Source organism: Heliangelus exortis, chromosome 26, assembly GCF_036169615.1.
Source record: "Heliangelus exortis chromosome 26, bHelExo1.hap1, whole genome shotgun sequence".
NCBI lineage: Eukaryota > Metazoa > Chordata > Aves > Apodiformes > Trochilidae > Heliangelus > Heliangelus exortis.
This window is the reverse complement of record NC_092447.1, coordinates 5,491,361-5,510,577: the sequence shown is the minus strand read 5'-3', so window position 1 is coordinate 5,510,577 and position 19,217 is coordinate 5,491,361. Positions and strand designations below refer to the sequence as shown.

Below are 19,217 nucleotides of genomic sequence, written 5' to 3'. Positions count from 1 at the left end.
GCTTGAACAAATGTTTAAATACAGTAGAAGAAACATGTTGTTTGTGAAATGAGAAGATAAATTAAGTTTAGTGCAGACACATTATTCCCAAGCCTTGCTGCCTGGCTAACACTGTCTCAGCTAAGTCCTTTAGGCCTTACTCCAGCAGTCAGTACATGGTCTTGATCTCTCCTCCTGAAGAGGGAGGACTTTCTCTCCAGTCCTTTGCTTCATATTGACTGGGCTGTTGGGCTCCATGACATATCCCACTGGGAAAGGACTCACTGCTGCTGTGAGAGTACGGGCAGCCTGGAGCTGGGGTGGACAGAGAGGCAGGGAGAGGAGAACTGTAAGGCTCTAGAAGAGAACTGTGGAGATGTAGACATGAAACAGGGTCATGGATAAAGAAACCAGTCTTTGTTTTGCAGTATCGAGTCTGTGGCTCCCTGCAGCCACTTCTGCTCAGCAAGATTACATTATTTTCATCCTCTTAACTGAACTTTCTTTTAATGGCAGTAGGGGTGACAGCCCCCAAAATAGACTTCCTGTGGAGTCTGTCCTGAGTGGCACTGTGTGCAGCATGGCTCCCGATAACCCTATTTCCCTGCCCTGGGCCTTTATCTCTGTGGTGACAAACAGCTCTCTCTGGACAGAAAGAGGAAATTCCACTCATTGTTCTCCTGCTGCAGGGCTCAGACTGCAGTGCTCTGTCCCCTGCCCGGTGCACCGCTGGCAGGCGGGGACTGGCAGGCGTTTCCTGAAGTGACAATCAGCAGCAGGCTCATGGGAGGAGGCTTTCGTTCCTGGATTCTCATTTAGGTGTCCCAGTATGATTCCCTTCTAATTAAGCTCAATAGCTCAGCCGACTTTGGATATGTCCCCCTCTTATCTCCCCTGATTGTGCAGTAGCCAGACCCACCTCTGAACACCAAAGCATGGAAATGAGTTCATTCCCTCTTCCCTGAGGCAGCACAGCTTGCTTTTGAGGCAGGTGTAATTTAGAATAGAGTGAGCAAGAGGTCAGTATCTGTGTAGTGAGAGCAAGTATCTTCTCTCTGAGTTGTGGTAGGGCTTTATACTTCTAGAAGTGAATAATGCCTCTTCACACTTGTGCAGTAGAGACATAGGAGAAGAGGTTGGGAAAGCTGTGTCCTGAACACAAGGTTAGGATTTTGGGGTGGCTTTCCAGGAGCAGTGCCTGAAAGTGCATTCTCTTTATAAACCACCTCTTGGACAGGAGCTGAAGTGGTATCTGGTGTTTTTCCCTCTGGGGCTAACATCCCAAACCATCTTTACTTAAAGAAAATAAGTTTTTTCTGACTCTTGATTTTATAGCTGGTTGGACCTTTTAAATGCATTTCCTATTGCCTTGTTTTTTTGTACTGTCAAGACTGTCTTTCTACTATTAAGGGTATTTTGGTGCATCTCTTCTCCCCGGGGTAGGGTGTATAACTTGGGAGCCCTGAACGTGGTACCGTTTTCTAGGGAATTACAGGACAACTGTACAGGAAGCCTAGGAAGGAAATGTAGCAGCAGCCTTTTGGTTCAGACAAACCTGCAACTCCTGAGACTTTCAGTGGTTGGAGAGGTGCAAGTGCAGTGGTGACTGGGACTGTAAAAATACTTCTACAGTTGACAGTGTTACTTTGCAAGGCTGCAAAAACAGTATGCTTGAGATACTGGGAAATATATCAATTACTTTGAAGGTTTTGGCTGTCAGTTCTAGCATTACTTAGTTCTAGCCGTGGTACTGTCTGTTTTAGTAACTGTGTGATGAGAACAGAACTCTTTGAGCTGACCTTTCCATTTGAAGAAGGGCATAACAGCAGTGTACTGAAAAGATGAAAGATTGAGACAGCTGAGAATTGGCTTTTAAAGTGCTTTAGTGACATATTTGTTTGTAACATTCTTCTTTGTACAGTTTATGTACTTTGTCCCAAGTTACAGATGGCAAATCTGAGATAGATACAAAAGTGATTTATTGTGAACCAACAAAGGAGTTGATACTACACTGGGACCAAGGCCAGAACACTCTTGGTTTCCAGAGTTTCATTTTCATACTTGTGTTATGTCCATTTGTAAAGTAACTTTGTCTTGTCATCATTTCACCTGTTTAATTGTCCCCTCCTTTTCAAACCACTCGGTCCAGCAGGTTTTAAAAAGATACTCCCATTTTACCAGTGTTGAAAATAGATGAGCTGAATTGCATCACTGGGAAGGGTTCCCAAAATTAGCTGTCTTTGGTCTGCCACCTCAACTCTCAGCAAAAGAACTAGTTGGGGGGAAAAAAAAGGTAAGGAAGTGGAAATTCACCAAAAAGTTATTGAAGCTCTTCTTCTTATGCTTGAAATTTAAATGTCAAAAATCATACCACTGAACAGAACTTGTTTCCTGTAGGAATGCACATTTTGCTGTGGTGAGATGAACAGTTTGGAACGAAATCCGAAGCCCACTGTTGGTGGGTGGCTCCTATGCTGTGTTTTTGTTTTAATAAGACCTTCACGCTTCAAAGGAAAAGATAATCTGTGTTTGCATTGTGGATTTTTGGAACGATACATTTGGAGTTGGGAATTTCCTCTCTTCTCCCAGTGGACTGCTCTTCTGCCAGGTGTGAAGCAATCAATGTGTTCATCTCCCCACTGTGGCTCAGCTTCTTTCTGGATGTTTCCTAATTTCACAGTTAGCCAGCTCCCAGGGGGTTGAAATGTATCTCAAGGTGAAACAGGAATAAGCTGTAAAATTCTTGTTCTTGCATAGTGGGTCTTTGCTTCTCTTTTTATTTATTTTTTTTTCCACTTTTCATTTCCATCGAGCTATTTTTTCCTGAAAGAAATCAAAGGCTTTCCCAGGAGAGAAGTAGTGTTTTACAGAGTTCTAGGTGCAGCAGGATGGGCCAGGCTTTGTCTTTTCTAGCTTCCTAAGCTCGTACCATCCCTTAATGCTCCATTCCTGTAGTTGTAGCAGCCTCAAAGAAAGAAGGAATTGTTCCAAAATGTTCAAAAGTTCAGGTGTTCTGGAGGCAGAGAATCTGTTTTCATGGAGGACTTTGGCAACCAGAAACATATACTTTGTGAGGGTTTGGCTCATAAGTGCATTAGGTTTCTTTAGCCTTGTCTTCTGTCTCCCCTTTTCATGTTCTCATTCCCAAAGCCATGCATCTTTCATGTGTCCTGAAGTTTCTCCCCACTTTACAGGCTTTTTAAGTCTTGTGTGCCTCTGGGAACTTAAGTGATTTGGACATTCCAACATAGCAGCATCATAGTGTTCCATAGGTATAAAATTATAAGTTCTATGGAATATATATAGTGTAGTTAAATAGTAGCATTCTGTTCCTCTTAAATTTGAGGGTTTTGAGAAGATAAAGGCTGGTTTTGGAGTAAAAACAAACATATATTTCTTTTGTGTGTTGCTAAGTTATTGATCTTCTCAAGATAGTATTAATTTTGAAAAACAGTCCCGTGAATACCTAGAACTACATTTTTGTGTCACTGGTTTCACTGACTTCTGACAAAACAAAGCCAGGATTATCATAACCTTTCTTCTCTTTGGCTTTAGCTTTCTCGTTGTAGAGACAGAAGGCACAGTGGGGAGTCTCCACAGCCACTGTCTTGCTGAAGTTCTGGAAATCTACTCTATATTTCCCTTCTTTGGTCTTGGACACAATGGGAGCAAAGCGGTAACCCCAGAGCACCTCTTCTGGGATGTAGGATGTCCTCACTTGACAGGTAGCACTGGTGGCTTCAACAGTGCCATCTAAAAACACCACCAGTTCGAAATCTTGCTGCAGAATGGTTTCTGCTGCCATGTGGAAGAACGGGCTGTTCTTATCTATGATATGATAGATAGTTAATGGGGAGATGAAGAAGAGGTTCTCGTTGCCAGCATCCACTATAAATTCTATGTTGACCTGGTCCAAAATGATGGTTTCTCCTTCTGGGGTGATAGTGGTCTTCAGAAGCTTCCCATAGATGTGACTCCCAATCAGCAGACTCTTCCTGAGGTTTGCCACCCGGATAAGGAGACAGAGCTTCCCACCACGTTTGCTGATGACTGCATTCTTGCTGAAGGTGATGGTCTTAGCCCGGTTTTTGGACCTTGATATCTTGGCTAGGATGGCACCACACATAAAGGAATTGATGATTACCCCTAAGATAGACTGGAAGATAAGCAGGAAAATGGCAGTGGCACATTGCTCTGTGACACATCTGAAGCCATAACCGATGGTCACCTGGGTCTCCAAGGAGAACAGGAAAGCTGAAGTCAGGCCATTGATATTCTCGACACAGGGGGTGTGATTTATGGAAGGATTGAATTCTGGAAGATCTTTGTGTATGTATGCCACAACATACCAGAGGAGACCAAACAGAAACCAGCTGCCTAAGAATGCTGAAATGAAGATTGTCATTTTGTATCTCCATCTGAGATCCAGGATAGTTGTCCATATATCAATCAAAAAGACAAACCTTGACTGTCCTACATTGCCAAACTCGATGTTACACCTTCCATCTTTGGAGACAAGCCTGGCTCTCCTCCTGCTGCGTTCTCTGATGTGCCTGCTGAAGCGTTTCCGGAGGTAGCTGAACATTCCCTCTGCTGAGAGTGTTCTGGAGAGTAAGAAATAACAAACATTACAGGTAACACAGGTTTCAGTTAGACCTGCAGGCGAGAAGAAAACTCTGACTAAGTCTTATGAGACTTGTTTAGGAAAAAGTTATACCATTTGCATATTTTCCCTCAGTTGGTGGGGAAAAGTTCCCAGTAAGTATATGAGGAAACTCACAGTTTCTTGCCTAAGGAACATTCCAGCAAAATATAATCATTTTGGCCTGCTCAATAAACTTGAATCAGTCAACTGTTAATATTGTCCTCTGCTGAGTTGATTATTCAAGTGGAGAAGCAGGTAACTTCATCGTGGGTATATGCTGGGAAAACAGGTGAGGAGTGGCTGGGTTTTAAGGAGTCTTTCTGCCTTTTAGAAGATGGAGTGAGGCCTGTCTACATGCAAATGTGTGTGTGTACCTCAGCATTAGGAGACCCTGGCTATGATGTGGGCAGTGAATTTAGGAAGAAACGTGAGTAGATGCAAAAGGCATAAGTAAGCCAGGTATGCAGTTATTTTTTGCATAGTTACAGATTGGGTTTGAAGGTTTAGATTTCAAACTCTGGAAAGCTGGAGACTTGGTAATTTTTGCTACTGTTATTTTATTGTTACATTACCCTTCCCAATAGAAGGTGACACTAAAATGACCTTAGGAATTATTTTTTTAGAAGCAAGCTAAAGATGCTGCACCATCAATCACTGTCCCCCCCTGGCTTTCTTTCCAGCTAGAAGCAAAATGCTTAGGCTCAAATTGTTGTCAAATGGACTGCCCCAGTTTTGCTTGGCAGGAGTTGTTTAGCTTCCTTAGGCTATAATTCCATATATCCAAGGTGGTGATAATCCATAGATGTGTAGAGTATGAGTATGAAATGTATCATTCAGCTGCTTGTCAGGTGGTTGTCTGTGCCAGTTGACTCCACACTGACAGTAAAGGAAACACATGCACCCTCTGGGGGTCTGTCTGCTTGTCTTGTCACCCGGGTTGTTCTCTGAAGGAACAAACTGCTGTTTGGCAAAGCCTCTTTCCTTTATCTGTAGGCATCGAGGTTAACTTGGAGAAGCTGCCTAATATTGTTTCAGTTGGTTAAAACAGAAATTCTTCCTTTAGTTACAGGGGCCAGAGAAAACCCTTAGATTTTATAATCAGTAGTGATGGAGTCTAAGTACAAATCAATTACATTTTGTAAAGCCAGAAGTAAATGCTATTATTTATTGTCCTTATTTGTATCAACAGCCTTGGGAATGAGTTTGTTTGTCTTGTACAGTTGCTTTCTTTCTGCACATAGACTGAAATAACTTTGCTTTTCTGCACATTAAATTGCAATAAAAAAAATTCAAGGTCACTTTTGTTGTAACATAGCTTTTCACTGTTTTAAATATTTGCTGTTGAATTTATCTGTCGTGAATGTGGTTGACAAAGGTTAAACTTTAAGCACACATTTAAGGAAGGGGGAGAATGAGGTCACCTGAACAGTCCAAGTTTTATTTTCCTGATGCACGTTCAATAAGTTCATGTTAATGCAAAGTTTGAGCAAAGGTAAAATATCCCTGTGCAGCACACTAGTCAAAAGAGCTTTTCTATTAACTTCTGATGCTCCTGTTGTACAAAAACTATGCAGCTTCAGCTCTCACTGGCATTCATTTTGGGATTTTTCTGCAGTAATGTGCACATTAGCTGTCATTACCAGAGTAGTGTGTGAAGCACTGGGTGCCTCACCCTGTCCATCAGAAGCTGCACACCTGTACTGTACAGGTGAGCTACAGCAGATGTGCCCCTTATCCCAGGGAATACACATGAAGGGAAGAAATCTGAAGAAAAATTCTGGTTTCTGATTCACCCATCTTCTTATGTCAGGAGTTGTGATAAATTGCTATGGCAGTTCTGATAGGTCTGATTGCACCTTCATGGGAGATCTTTGGGAATCTCATGGCCATCAGACTGGAACCTTGAAAAGAGATCCTTGATTTTACCATTCTTTTCCTGCCTCTTTAAATTTTGCATGTCCTCTTCAGAGGTTGCTTTACAAGCCCTGCTTGAGCTACCTACAAAAGAGGCAGAAGAATGACACCCTTCTTCAGGCAGGATGACAAAAGAATTCTCCCTTCAACAAATCTTTCTTGCTCCCACACACAACTGAACTGTGTTGATTTGCTTCAGCAGGAGAAAAATTCCCTCCTGGATCAGCATGCTGCATGTATATCACAGGCTGTCTAGAGGAGATTATATAAAGTGAATTATATAAAACAGCACTTCAAGTCCTTTCAGTTCAAGTTGGAGGTAACCCAGCTAAATCTTAGCTAATATTTACCAGCATACATTTCCTGTTGGGCCCAAATAAACACAATCTTGCTGTCTGCCTTGTGTGTGACATTCCTTGTTGCAAGAATGAGCAAAAGTGCTGCTGTCCTCAGGCATAATATGTTTGTAGGTGGTGAGCTGCATGTATTCCTGAACAATGAGGCATTTGCCAATAAAACTACTCAATGAATAAAGATGACACATCAAGGTTAGCTGTGGAAACAAGGAGTTTCCACTGCCCTGTTAGTCTCATTTCCCAGTGATCACTAGAATAAACAGAAACTTTCAGACTTTTGTTCTCATATTCCTGATTTTTCTTAGCTTATCTCTGTCCCTCCACCCAGAGTCTTAGATAACTGCTCAGAAAGTTGTTAACAGATGCATTTCTACCTTTTCTCTGCATTCCTACAAGTAGGTAACAGCAATGGTTACAGTTCCTGGTTGCTACATACCAGCCAGAGATCCTCTGCTCAGGCAGGAATGTAACTGAGTGGTTCTCTTTGCTCTTACTTCTTTTCAGTTGTTTTGTTTTGAAAAATTCTGTACATGAGGGATAATGACCAGGCACTGTGATTGGTTTTGAGTCAGTCCTTTGTGCAGAGCAGGTTAATCCAGGGAAATGGCTTTAATCTCGGCCACATGCAGCTCTTGAGGAGATCAGTGAGTGAAGGAAGGGGCAGGTGTTTAGCCTTTGATGGGGGCCTGAGAAGAACAAAGTTCTGTCACCTGCTATTCCACTGAAGTTCTGGTGTTACTTCCCTTCAGCAATGGCTGAGTGAGCAAAGTTGGCAGAACTGAATCATTTGGGGGAGATAGCATAAATGAAAAGCAGCCCACTGAATCTGCAGCTTTTGTTAGAAATACATCTTTGTTAGGGATTCAGATGAAGGTCTAAGAAGCTTAGGTAGAAGAAAGAGGAATACAGTGTTTAAAGGATTATTTTTTTTCAGCTCTGTTCAGGTCTTTTCAAAATTCAGATCTTCTTTTAGTCTTTTCCCTATTTTTCTTTACGTTGAACTTTCTCTGAACAAAGTATGTGAAATACCTAGTCCTTAATACCTTATAAAATCCTTTTTTATTAGAAAAGCAAACTATAACACTTAGTTTGATGGTGTATTATCTACTGATTTACTCCCGCAATCTTTGAACAGTACAGCTCATTTGCTCTGGGTAGAGCACCAATGTGCCTGTTGTGATGGGATGAGAGCTGCAGCATGCCATCTCCTTGTCTTCCTCTTACATCAAAGTTTTGTCAGAGTCAAGGACTGCCCAAGACAGAGCTAACTCAGTACTGAATCAATTGCAATCATGACAAGAATATAAGCTCACCTAAAGCTGCCTGTTAGTTAGTCCTGGAGGTATGTCTAAAATCAGGGTGGTTTACAGACTCCTCCCTGCCCACATTACCTTTCTGATGACACGTTAGCAAAGGACCAGACCTGCTGGTACAGGCAGGCTGACACCTGGCAATGTCATCAGGAAGTGTTTACTCCTGATAGAAGATCTTGAGCAGTGTGAGATGAAGGATTCTTCAACTCAGAATGCTGCTCTGGCAGTCCTGTCACAGCTCCAGTCTGGTGACTGCGTTTTGCCAACCTAAAGCCCAGCTGAAATTTCTAGTGGATACACCAAAGGATCTTCTCCCCTGCCTTGCCCTCTCTCCTGTTCCTGTGGGATGGTGAAGAGCTGCCCTGTTCCCTTCCAGTGATGCCTGCTTTCCAGCAGGAGTGACAAAGTGGTACCTGGCTGCTTGGGTGTTGGTTCATAACACTCCCTGTGAATATGAAATGCCTGTAGAACAGATGTCTTTCATCTCAGGTTACTGCAAGCACACAAGTAGGATCTCACCAGCTTTATGTGAGTACCTAATGAATAAATGAAAGAACAGGTGCTGCAGCAGTGGAGACAAGCAAATAATGTTTTCTGAAAGCTTAGGAGTGTTTGGGGTCCTCAAAGGTTAAAATACTTACTTCAGGAGAATAAATAAAGGCTTTAAAACAATGAAGTCATCACTGTCAGTGTTAGCAATTAATAATGGTGTAATTAGTGCTGTACACAAAATTAATCCATAACCACATTTACTGGGGGAGAGAGTTTAGAGGCTTCAGGTGACTGCAGAGCAAATTGCATGTCAGGTTTAAGCAAACACCTCCAGAGTTTTGATAGATTGACAGAAGCAGCATTTCTTCCTGCCCTGTGTGCCAGGGAGGCAAGAGGCCAGCTCCAGCCCACAGTCACTCCCTTTCTGCTGCTTACTGGAAACATGGCACTTGTAAAACAGCTCTGTCTAGACAAAAACATTTGCCAGCACTTTCCAGCAATAATCACTTCATATGGACTAAAGAGAACTTCATTATTTGATATTTTTCCAGTGCCAGACTAATTCTATGGCTAGACTTTATCTCCCACAGCACCTTCTACTGGGACAGGGAATTCCCAGGCAGCATGATGGTGCAGATGATTCACTTCACCTTCAGGATGCATCTTGAGATGTGCAGTCATGCTGGGTATTTTGCCTCTGGAGAGTAGATCTGGGAGCTGAGCTGCCTTTGCTACACAGCAGATTTTCCCAGTGGAACTGTTTCTGTTTTCAGACAATTAGGTTTCCACTGAAAATATAAAATTTTTATTAGGAAGTGGTTCTTTTGGATAATTTTTTTTCCCAAGCAAATTGTATCTTTTGGGATTTTTCTTTCTTAAAAAAAATTCTCAAAGCTTGTGTGTGACTTGTGTGTGATGTGTCTGCAAGAGAAAAAAAATAGGGATCTAACTAACCAACAGTGTTATGCTGGTTTTGTATTCTACTTAGGAGAATTAAGTATGATTTACTGAGCAGTCTTGAAAATAAAACATTCAGCTTTTTGTTGAAACATTCTAACGGCGAAAGGTAAGTTTTTTCTGGTTGCTTTTCCTCTCTGTTGCTAGAAAAAGGCTTTATACTCTGAACTAGGTGGAAAGGCAGAGTACTAGTTACTGACCTATCTGCCTGGGAGCAGAAGCTACCTAGAACCCAAGACCTCACTGGCAGGCAGTCAGGTGTGGGCTGGGGAGGCAAAACTGCATGAACACCAGCCATAAAATCACAGGGAAATGGGCAGAGTCATGTGAGGCCATTTGCGGTCTCTCATTTCGTTGTTCTTTGCTGATGTCTGTAAGGGGTTGGATCATTAACTCCCTCTTTGTTCCTCCAGGTTGGCAATGTCAAGTCTCAGGCACCAGCAGGATGCGGCAAAGGAGCTTTGTGCAGCAGCCCCTGAGGCTGAGAGGCAGCTGACTGCAGCAGCCACCCAGCCAGGAGACAGCCCTGACCTCAGGAAAAACCTCTCTGACAGTTCTGAGCCTGCTTCAGCTTCTAATCTCAAGGTACTCAGCATTCCCTGGTCACATAAAAGTTTCTATTAATGCACACTGTCTTTCCAAAGGGTTGGTAAATGTAAACCGAGTGAGGCTTCATACTGCTTGGAAAAGGACCCAGCTCTGGGTGTGTGTAAGGTTGCTGACAGGAAACATTAACACAGCAACAGTTTCAGTGTGGTTGAAAAAGGGTTCTTGGTTACTCAATGCACAAGCAAAGCATGAAGTTGCTCGTTGCACTCTATGGCAGTGCTAAAGGACCAAAAGCAAGAAAGCAAATGTTGGTGTGAGACAAAGTCATCTCATAGTTCACATCACAGACAATAGACAAGGGATGCAGTGAAATATTCAGTACAGACTACAAGAGCCTTGCTAGCCCTGCTGTGTGGTCAGCCCTGCAGGCAGCATTTGTTGTGCTGCTTGCCAGGTCTGTCATGCTCCTTCTGGGTGAGCCAGAGGAAGGTGAAGGAGAAGCAAATTACCATTTAACCTGGATGATCCTGCAGTGGGAAGAGTTCCTTTGGATTCTGCTGGTTTGTTTTTATAACAGACTGCACCTGGTTTGTTGGTGCTCTGACCAGCTCTTTGTTACTCATGCTAACACTGCTTTGCTGCTCTCTTTCACCTGTGTATAGCACCAGGGGGAAGAGTGTCCTGGGCAGTTAACCTAGGCAGTAGTTTGGGAATATTTTCATGTAGTGTTAGGAGCACTGTCCTATTGCACTCCTTCCCTACAGCTAGGCTGTAATTTCAGTTTTTTGTGGTTATCAAGGTGACTTTGATTTCTAAAGTGGCTGGCTTGTTGCCAGTGGGCCAACCACAGCAGCCTCGACAGGGCAATGATATTGGTCTTGATAAGCCAGATTCAAATATCTGCTTTGCCAGGTTCCTGTTGGGAGCCCCAGCACTGAGAGTTTCTCAAATTGCAAGAGAAAAGAATTGGAGGTGAACCAGATGGTGGAATAGATGGTAGGTGCATTCTGCAGCACCTTCTGAAATGGTTAAGGATGAGGAGAAATGGTTAAGGATGAGGAGAAATGTGGATTCACTGGTCTGTAAACAGGCAGTTCTTGAGCTGTGGTGCTGACTGTGTGGTCTCAGAATGTTTTAATTGCTTTCTAATTCATGTCCCCTGTCTGCAAAAGAAATAAAAATAATTCCACTACTTTACAGGCAACTGTGAGGCTGTTCTAATGATGATAATGTTTTTTCATGATGTAGAGTGTTATTTTATTACTAAGCAACTTCTTGACTGCCTGGTCCTGTTAGAGTCACTTAGAAATTATTTTGAAATCCTTCAGGAGTGAGTGTGTGCCATAAATACTAATTACTGCTATTTTTTTCCATGTAGAAGGCAGTTCTTTCAAACTTTATTCTGTTCACAGACTGTTTCCTTCAAGGGCATGTGTTAGGTTCTTCTGAATGTGTCCTGTCTGTCCTTCAGAAGTTTTCCAGCAGTGATGAAAGAGGTATCATTCCAGGCTTGCCCTCTATTAATAGGCATTTTGGACTTAGTTTTTTCAACTTGCTTTTTACCTCAGCAGTATAAAGGGACACCCTGACTGCTGTAACAAGGGGAATGGGAGCATCTGGGAGGGAGAGTGCAGCCTCATAATTCTTACAGTACATCTAGCAACCAGAGAAACCAACAATAAAATCATAGAATAGAATTGTTAAAAGGGGAAAGAATTAATTGCATTCCTGAACAGTTACATGTTTCCTTGTGCCCTTTTGGATGGTACAGGCTGTCTCCTATGGGAGGTCCTTTCTGTCTGTCTGTCTGAGATGCTGAAGTATATTGATCACATTATCTGTTACCTGTTCATCTTGTGTTCTCCTTTTCCTGCTCACTGGGCCTGCAACACTCCAAGGTTGAATGGCACCTGCTGCTTGCTTCATCAGTTGAGGTTCAACAAGAAGAGTATCTGGTGTCTGGTATCAGACACCAGTAGCTTGGAATATTTCTTTTCACCACACAGTGCTCTGATCACAAGTGCTGGCAGCACTGCAAACTTTGACTGACAGATTTTGTCCTACTTCTGGTTCCTGGTTTCTATGATGTTCAACCAAGCTGTCCAGATACATCTTGTCTCATTACAGTCTCATCTCAGTGGCTTCTTTTCCCTCAGCTCTTCTTGGCTGCTGCACTGGGAGGTAGATACCACCCAACATTCCAGTGCCTTCTGTAGAGATGCAAAGCAGAGCCTGCAGCTCCCCCATGGCTTTTAAAGTCAGTTTGCAGTCCCAGGACATGGGCTGTGAAAAAGTCTGACTTGAGAGTTTTTCAGCTGAAGTCAGAGGTACTAAAGGCATTTGATACTCTTTCATACAGCAAATTTTGTCTGAACTAGAGTCTGCTTGTGCCTAGTAGATTGGTTAAAATGTTCCTGAAATTTATTACAACTGAATGCCATGAAAGCTGAATAAATCTTGAGGATCAAATCTCAGTAGGCAGCTACTTGCCTGATGTCCTACTTTTTTCACATCTCCTGCAGGAAGCAAATAGCCTTTAGTTAAACGAGTACCTGTTTCTTCCCTAAAATACTGGAACTCCAGATTTCCCCTTTTAAGGCTAATTTCTGCTTCAGGGGCATACGCTGTGCCACGTGAAGGTATTAGGGAAAACCAGCTGCAAATCTAAAGATAACAGAGTCTGCTTTCCCTGGGGTGTACAGTGTTTCACCAGGAGAGCTTTTTCTATTCCAATCCTTCAGTTACTTTTGTGTTCCTAATTATTTATACAAGTGTAATTGACTTGAAAGATATTCTTGGCTTTCAGTATGCATTGAGTGAATTATTGACCCATCACATGGGTCATTGATGTGAGGAGACGTATGAACAAACTGGGTGCAAATTAGCTACTTTGCATTCTTAATAGCAAATGTAAGCCATTAATAACTTTGCTGCTGGATGCACTCAGAGTCTGCACAATTTTAGTTTGACATGCATATGGCTGAGTTCATCCTTGGTGTAATTTGAAATTCATTGGGCATGGACTTCATCTCTTTATGCTACTTTAAAATCTCTCCTGTGTTGAGACGTGATATGCTAATTCCAGAGTTTATGGCTGACTTGAGATGTTACATTTGAAAAATCAAATCTAATTAAATCAACTTATTAGCGAGGTCAGAGACCAGTATTCAGCACATTCTGTTCTTGCTATTTTGCAGCAAAGAGTAAACTTAGTGAGCATATTATGTCTTAACCCATAAACAAACTAATCTGCCCTAATAAGAAAGCTTCTGGCTGCAGGACCTAGGAAGCATAATCAAGTGATAAAGTGTTCTCTGGAGAGTCCAAATATTTGAGCTCACTTCCTGACTTTTTACATTTATTTATTTTTTGTTACTATGGGACAAGTGTTCTCCCCTTGCCTGCTTCCCCATCTAATCATAAGATGGAAGTGAAACTAGGGTGTTGTGTGGATACATTCAATGGCTGCAGAAAGCTTTATGACCTCTTGAATGTCTTGCTTTGGACTGGCACCACAGCATCACCTTCCTGTAGTCAGCATGGTAATGGAGCTCAGATTTTAGGGGAATATAAGCTAAAGATGTCTGATGATAAACTTATTATCTAAGGAGAAAAGCTTCTGCATAGCCAACATCTTGATATTCACAGCAAGGAGTGAAGCAGAGGGGAATAAACCCTGGCTTTTTGAGACAAGCAAGTATCACCAAGTGCCCAGTGGCTCTTTCTGCCTCTTAATGTTCAGCATCTGAAAAGTTTGCTGCAGGAGGTCCTTATGTTCCAGACAAAACCAGACAGAAAAGTGAGAAGAGTGTTGAATTCTTAGATACCCTTTGCAAATGGCCTACTGTCTAATTTCCTGTGGAAAATACAGTTTAACCTGCACAGGTATCTCTCACCTTTCATTTAGGAGATTTAAGATTTGTTGGAATTTTCTATGGTGTTGACTCATTCCAGCAGTCTGAGGGGACTTAATGAGGTGCCCATTTCTAGTGGCTCAGGTGCTTCAGAGTTTCAGCTGCCAGAAGCTGTTGCTATCTGGTTACTCCTCTTGAATATGCTTTTATCTTCAGCTACACAAGCAGCTCTGTGTACCAAGACTCCCATTTGCAGTTAAGTTTCTGCTTCTGTTAAATTCCTAATTTGAACCTGGGATTAAATGACTTCTAAAAGTCAAGTTTTACCTCAGATATTAACAGTCCTGTTAACAATCTTGAATTGCTTGCTCTAGATAATGAAGGATTCAGATATGTAGCAGACAGCAGAGTGTCATTTGAGATTTCCAGAGTCCTTGTTAAGGTGGTGTAAACCCATTGAAGGATTTACTCTCATCTCACTTTATCCTTCAAACTATTAGAAAAGCTCAGGCAGCTGATTTCAGACACTCTAGCTGGAGTGTATCTGAGGACTAGAGCAGCTGTTCATAGCATCTCATGTCACTTGCCCACCACCAGGTTGTGTGAGCAACCTGGATGACAAGATTAGATCTAACCTCCAAATTTTAGAGGAATAAAGGAAGTGAGATTAACTTCCTTGTTTCATCTCTTGATATTAGCAAACACTGACATACAGGATGGCCATTCAGATCACAGTAGCTTTCCAACCCTCAGTTTGTTGTTCTCTTTGAGACAGAAATTCCTAGGGCTTCAAACAGTCTAACAGTATCTCTCAGTTAGTTGCCTGTTCCATGGTTACTCTGGGTACATTTCTCCCTACAGCACAGAAGGCAGTTGAGAGATTTTATTAAAGTAGGAGCCAACTTATTTTACATTTGTCATGGAATGCTGCAGAGGAAGCATGCCCACATGTCCAAACCCTGCATGTGAGATCAAGTAATGAGTAAACCCACCTTACCTCTGCCAGCACTCAGTGAGCAAACTCACCAGCCACTCACTGCCTGAATGCAGCCTGTTCTGCAGAAAGGACCTGTGAAGGTGTGCAGTGGGCTAACAAAAAATTCTGAATCTTGCCTTGAAAGCTCTTTTTCTCCAGTATGCAGGCTGAACTACAGTCCTGTTTCCAGGCAAGAAACAGAGCCTCAGTATACAGTGCTGGTACATGTTTGGGTGGATTTGTCTGCTGGCACTTCTGCAGCAACTTGGCTTGAAGGTGAAGCTACATTCCTGTGTGAAACTCCCCTCATTCCCACTGTAGTCCAGAGACTTCAGGATGCACCTTAGGTATCCAGTGTTAAAGTGAGCTGTTGCTAGCAGTTAAAACACAAGAAGAGCTTTCAGGTGCAGGATACCCTGACCTTCATGGCTGGCAAGTGCTTCCACCATAGACACCCCCCTTTAAGAACCACCCAGTTACCTCAGAATACCACTGCTTACCAGCTATGGGCGTGGGTCCACAGAACTTCTGCCAAGAAATGTGAATTCCCAGAGCCTGCTCTCTTACATTTCTCCTGAAACAGTCAAGGACAAACAACAGATCTAGATGGAGCTGGAAATCAGCAAGAAACTCAGTGAAAGGAAATGAGGCAGGAGAACCTCTTTCCACCACCTGTCTCGCCAAATCCCAACCCACCCCCTCCCCGTCTCCTTCACGCCCAAAACAAATCCATGATTAAGACTTAGTGCCCTTTGCCCTCATCCTTCCCCACTCCACACGGGGCTTTCTCTGAGCAGGGCTGTGTTGCCAGGTCCTCACACAGTTCCCCCAGCTGCTTGCTGTCTGCTCTTTGACCTGGGAACTCATCCCAAGAGTCCCGTGCCCTCTGCTCATCCATCTCAACAAGGCCCTCATCACCCCTGTGCTTTGTGCCACCTCATTCCCTGCCCTCTCCTCAGTCAGGAGAACCACAAAGCAGGGTCGGCATCCAGCATCCTGCTGTGTTGGTCTGCACAACAGCAAATTCTGTCTAATCAGATGTGTTGGCAGTTTTATAGGATTTCTTAGCAGAATTTAAGAAAATACCGGCAGTATTTATGGGAAATTTTTTAGCAGAATTTAAGAATATAGTGGCAGTTTTAGCTGAGCAGTAGTATAAGAAATAGAGGTAATCAGTACAGAAGGGGCACCTGTTACTTCCTGATCGTTCAAACCATTACTTTATTTTTGATATTTGATTCTATAATGGAGATTTTCCTTCTCTTGTGCAGCGAGGTTGCATCATGCAGAAAATTGGTCTGCTTAAGTAAGAACTCTTATGGTGTCTTTCATCAAGTGTTCTTGGAGAACATTACTAATAATTCATTAAAGGGCCACTGTCAGCTGGAACACTTCTAATTACCATTTTCTGACTAGTCAACCCTTAAGTGGTATGCCCTGATTTTTAAATTTATTTCTAACACATATGCAGATTTTTCTTTTTCCCTGCTGATGTTTATATGGGTTGAGGAAAGTAATTGACTGTGAGACTAAGGAAGTGAACCATGCACTACAAGTTGTCATGCCCAAAATGGAAGGGAAGGGAGGTTACTTCTTTAACAGTAGGTTTGAGAAATTCCTGACTGCAGCTTCTGAGCAGCTTGGTGCATCTGAACATGGGGACCTTCTGCTACATCCACCTTAGTGCTGTGAAGCTGAAACCCCTGGAACTTCAGGTGCAGCTGTGAAAATCATTATATGCTGCCCCTGTGCCACTGTCAGAAGTACCACTCAGCATTCCCAGAGAAGGCTCATGCAGAAACAGCTATCGTCTGCTTTCTGTATCTGAGGTGACTACAGCAGATGCAGAGTTTTTCTCTGACAACCTTTTCTTAAGCCTCAGTAGCCTGTTTTATGGGAGCAAAAACCAAAGCAGAGAACTCTCAGGAAGGTTGCCCAAGGAAAGGTAAGCAGCCTAGGATCCAAACACCCTGTGCCATAAAAAAGTACTTTCTGGTTCCCTTGCTGTAGCCATTAGATGACAATTTTATGCAAGGACGCAGGGGGGACAGTTCATCTAGATATATGGTGGGTTTTCTCATCAGCTATCAAGAAAAGAGTGTGGCACTGAGCCTCTTACCTTGTGTCTTAAGCAGTAAAGGTGACTGCAGAAGGGAGGTGGGAGAAAAAGCTGCCCAGCTCTGTGTCCCCTACACCTTGCTTTCCACAGTGCTTTGGTCCAACAGCTTCTGCATCAAGGGAAGATAGCCCAAGGCCCTCTTTGGCTTTTATGTGTGGCTGTGGTCAGCTCAGACTGGTTGCCAGCTCATCTATATGCAATGGCTCATTAACGTTGTGGCTGGGTTTATATATTGTATGTGAAAGGCAGAGGAATGGGAGCAGGATGGATAAAAATTACAGCAGGAGAGTTGAGATGCCAAGGTTAGGGAAAAGGGTGCAATGTTACCAGAAGAAGCTGATGTTGTTACTGCTGTCACCAACAGCTGAGTCTCTTGCCCCATCACACCAGTCCAAGCACTTGGGAGTATCAGGCCTTTGCTTTGTGTGGTTTTGTGTAGAACCAGATCCCTCTTGATACCTCCCTTATTCTGCAGAACTCTTTTCAGTTTTATTTATTTGGCCTGTGTTATATTACACACATGTGCCCTTGTCCAAATGTCTGCCTTGACATTCCTTCCTGGATTTAAGCTGAAACCCTGAGCCCACCTGAAATCTTTGCAGGGAACTGCTGGAGTTCCCTCAGAGCTCTAAAGCTGCTGTCACCTTCTGCATCACTCTTTTCTCTGAGCTGAAATAGAGGTGCACCTCTTGTATTTGTCAGTGCTTTGGCAGAGTGCTGTTATGTTCTGTTGCTGAGGGATGGAGTGATGATAGCCTGGAACCAACCCATTTCCCTATAGGCACATGAACTTTAGATGTCCAAGCAAGGTAATTCTTGTGGTGTCCTCTGGAATCTGCCAGGTGTTGTTCTGAGCCAAGAGGTTGCATTGCCTTGCAGAGGTGCCATCCTTCTCCATCAGCTGGAGCAGTTTATATCCCTGCCTTTTGGACTCCCACTGCACGTAAAGGAGTCTTATCCCCAGAGTTAAAATCCCCAGACTGGGAGCTGATCTTCCCTTGGGTGTGCAGCAGTAAGAACCCGTTCCATCTTGCCTCCTGCCAGGGATGAGTGGAGGAGATCCTGCAGGCAGGATCCAGTGAGTCTTAGAGGAGGTTGGAAAAGGATTTGTATGTTAAAAAAAAGTTATTTAATGCTTGTGCAGAGCCAGGCCTCTCCACACAGCTAAAACCAACAGGAGCTTTTTGACTCAGTGGTGTCAGTGTTTGCCCCAGAATGTCCTGAAGACAAAACCCACTGAGATAAGGAATTAAGCTCTGTTATTAGCCACCCCATTGTTTTAATAACTCCATTGTTAATCATAAATCTGATAATGCTCAAGCAGCACTTTTCATCTCCAAAGTGTGCAAATCCATCTGTTACACCTCTGAACAGCCCTGTGAGGCTGTTAGGATATATGTTAGTACATACAGACTTTTTACAGCACCAGAAACTGATGATGAAATTACATTACTCCAGATTCTTTTACCAGCAGCTAATTGATGTGCTATAATTTGAAGTAATCTGTTTATTTTTATATTGTACCTAGCACATACAGGAATCCTGTCCTTTCCTATTATTGACAGTTTGTGATGGTACCAATTAATTTTCTTGCATCACAAAACACACTGCAGATTGTTTAACATGATTTTTCAAAGCAGCAAGCTAGTTGCTCTGCAATGAAACTCAATGGGATTTTTTCCCCACTTGCTTCAAAGAGCATAGTTGAGCCCTTAAAGGGATTTACTTCTGTTAAATATTATCCTTAAAACTGAGAAATTAAAAGCAAATGAGCTTTCTTCTTCTTTCCTCTAAGACATGTCAAGAAGAATATTGTAAAAAAGAATAGCTTTCCACAGCTTTCAGAAACTCCCCAAGTGAATTTCAATTGCAGGTTTTTAGGAAGGGGTGTAATTAACAACTTTATTCAGTCAGAAGCCAGAAAATTCTTACTATATTTGGCAAGAAAAAAGCAGAGCAGGAGGAGGGAATAAGTGACCTAGATTTTCACAAGTGACAAATGAGTCCTAGTTGCTCTGTCTGAGACCCCTTGAATGGCAGAGTTTTCCACAAAGTACACTGCA

General features: G+C 42.8%; 1 protein-coding gene across 2 annotated transcripts; it reads right to left on the bottom strand.

The window, feature by feature from the left end:
• Window positions 1-1,844: 1,844 nt before the first annotated feature.
• KCNJ1 (potassium inwardly rectifying channel subfamily J member 1) lies at window positions 1,845-17,326 on the bottom strand. Of its 2 annotated transcripts, none has more exons than XM_071768861.1 (3): window positions 17,155-17,326; window positions 15,536-15,609; window positions 1,845-4,635 (listed from the first exon to the last, which is right to left on the bottom strand). In XM_071768861.1, the coding sequence occupies exon 3, from the start codon at window positions 4,562-4,564 to the stop codon at window positions 3,452-3,454; it is 1,113 nt and encodes a 370-aa protein (XP_071624962.1). In that variant the 5' UTR covers window positions 4,565-4,635; window positions 15,536-15,609; window positions 17,155-17,326; the 3' UTR covers window positions 1,845-3,451. The 2 variants fall into 2 exon arrangements, with proteins under 2 accessions (XP_071624962.1, XP_071624961.1); XM_071768860.1 differs by having other exon boundaries at window positions 1,845-4,583; window positions 17,155-17,325.
• Window positions 17,327-19,217: the final 1,891 nt, after the last annotated feature.

Bases quoted from the DNA above. Each gene is read 5' to 3' on its own strand.
- KCNJ1 (XM_071768861.1), bottom strand. From the start codon at position 4,564: ATGTTCAGCTACCTCCGGAAACGCTTCAGCAGGCACATCAGAGAACGC.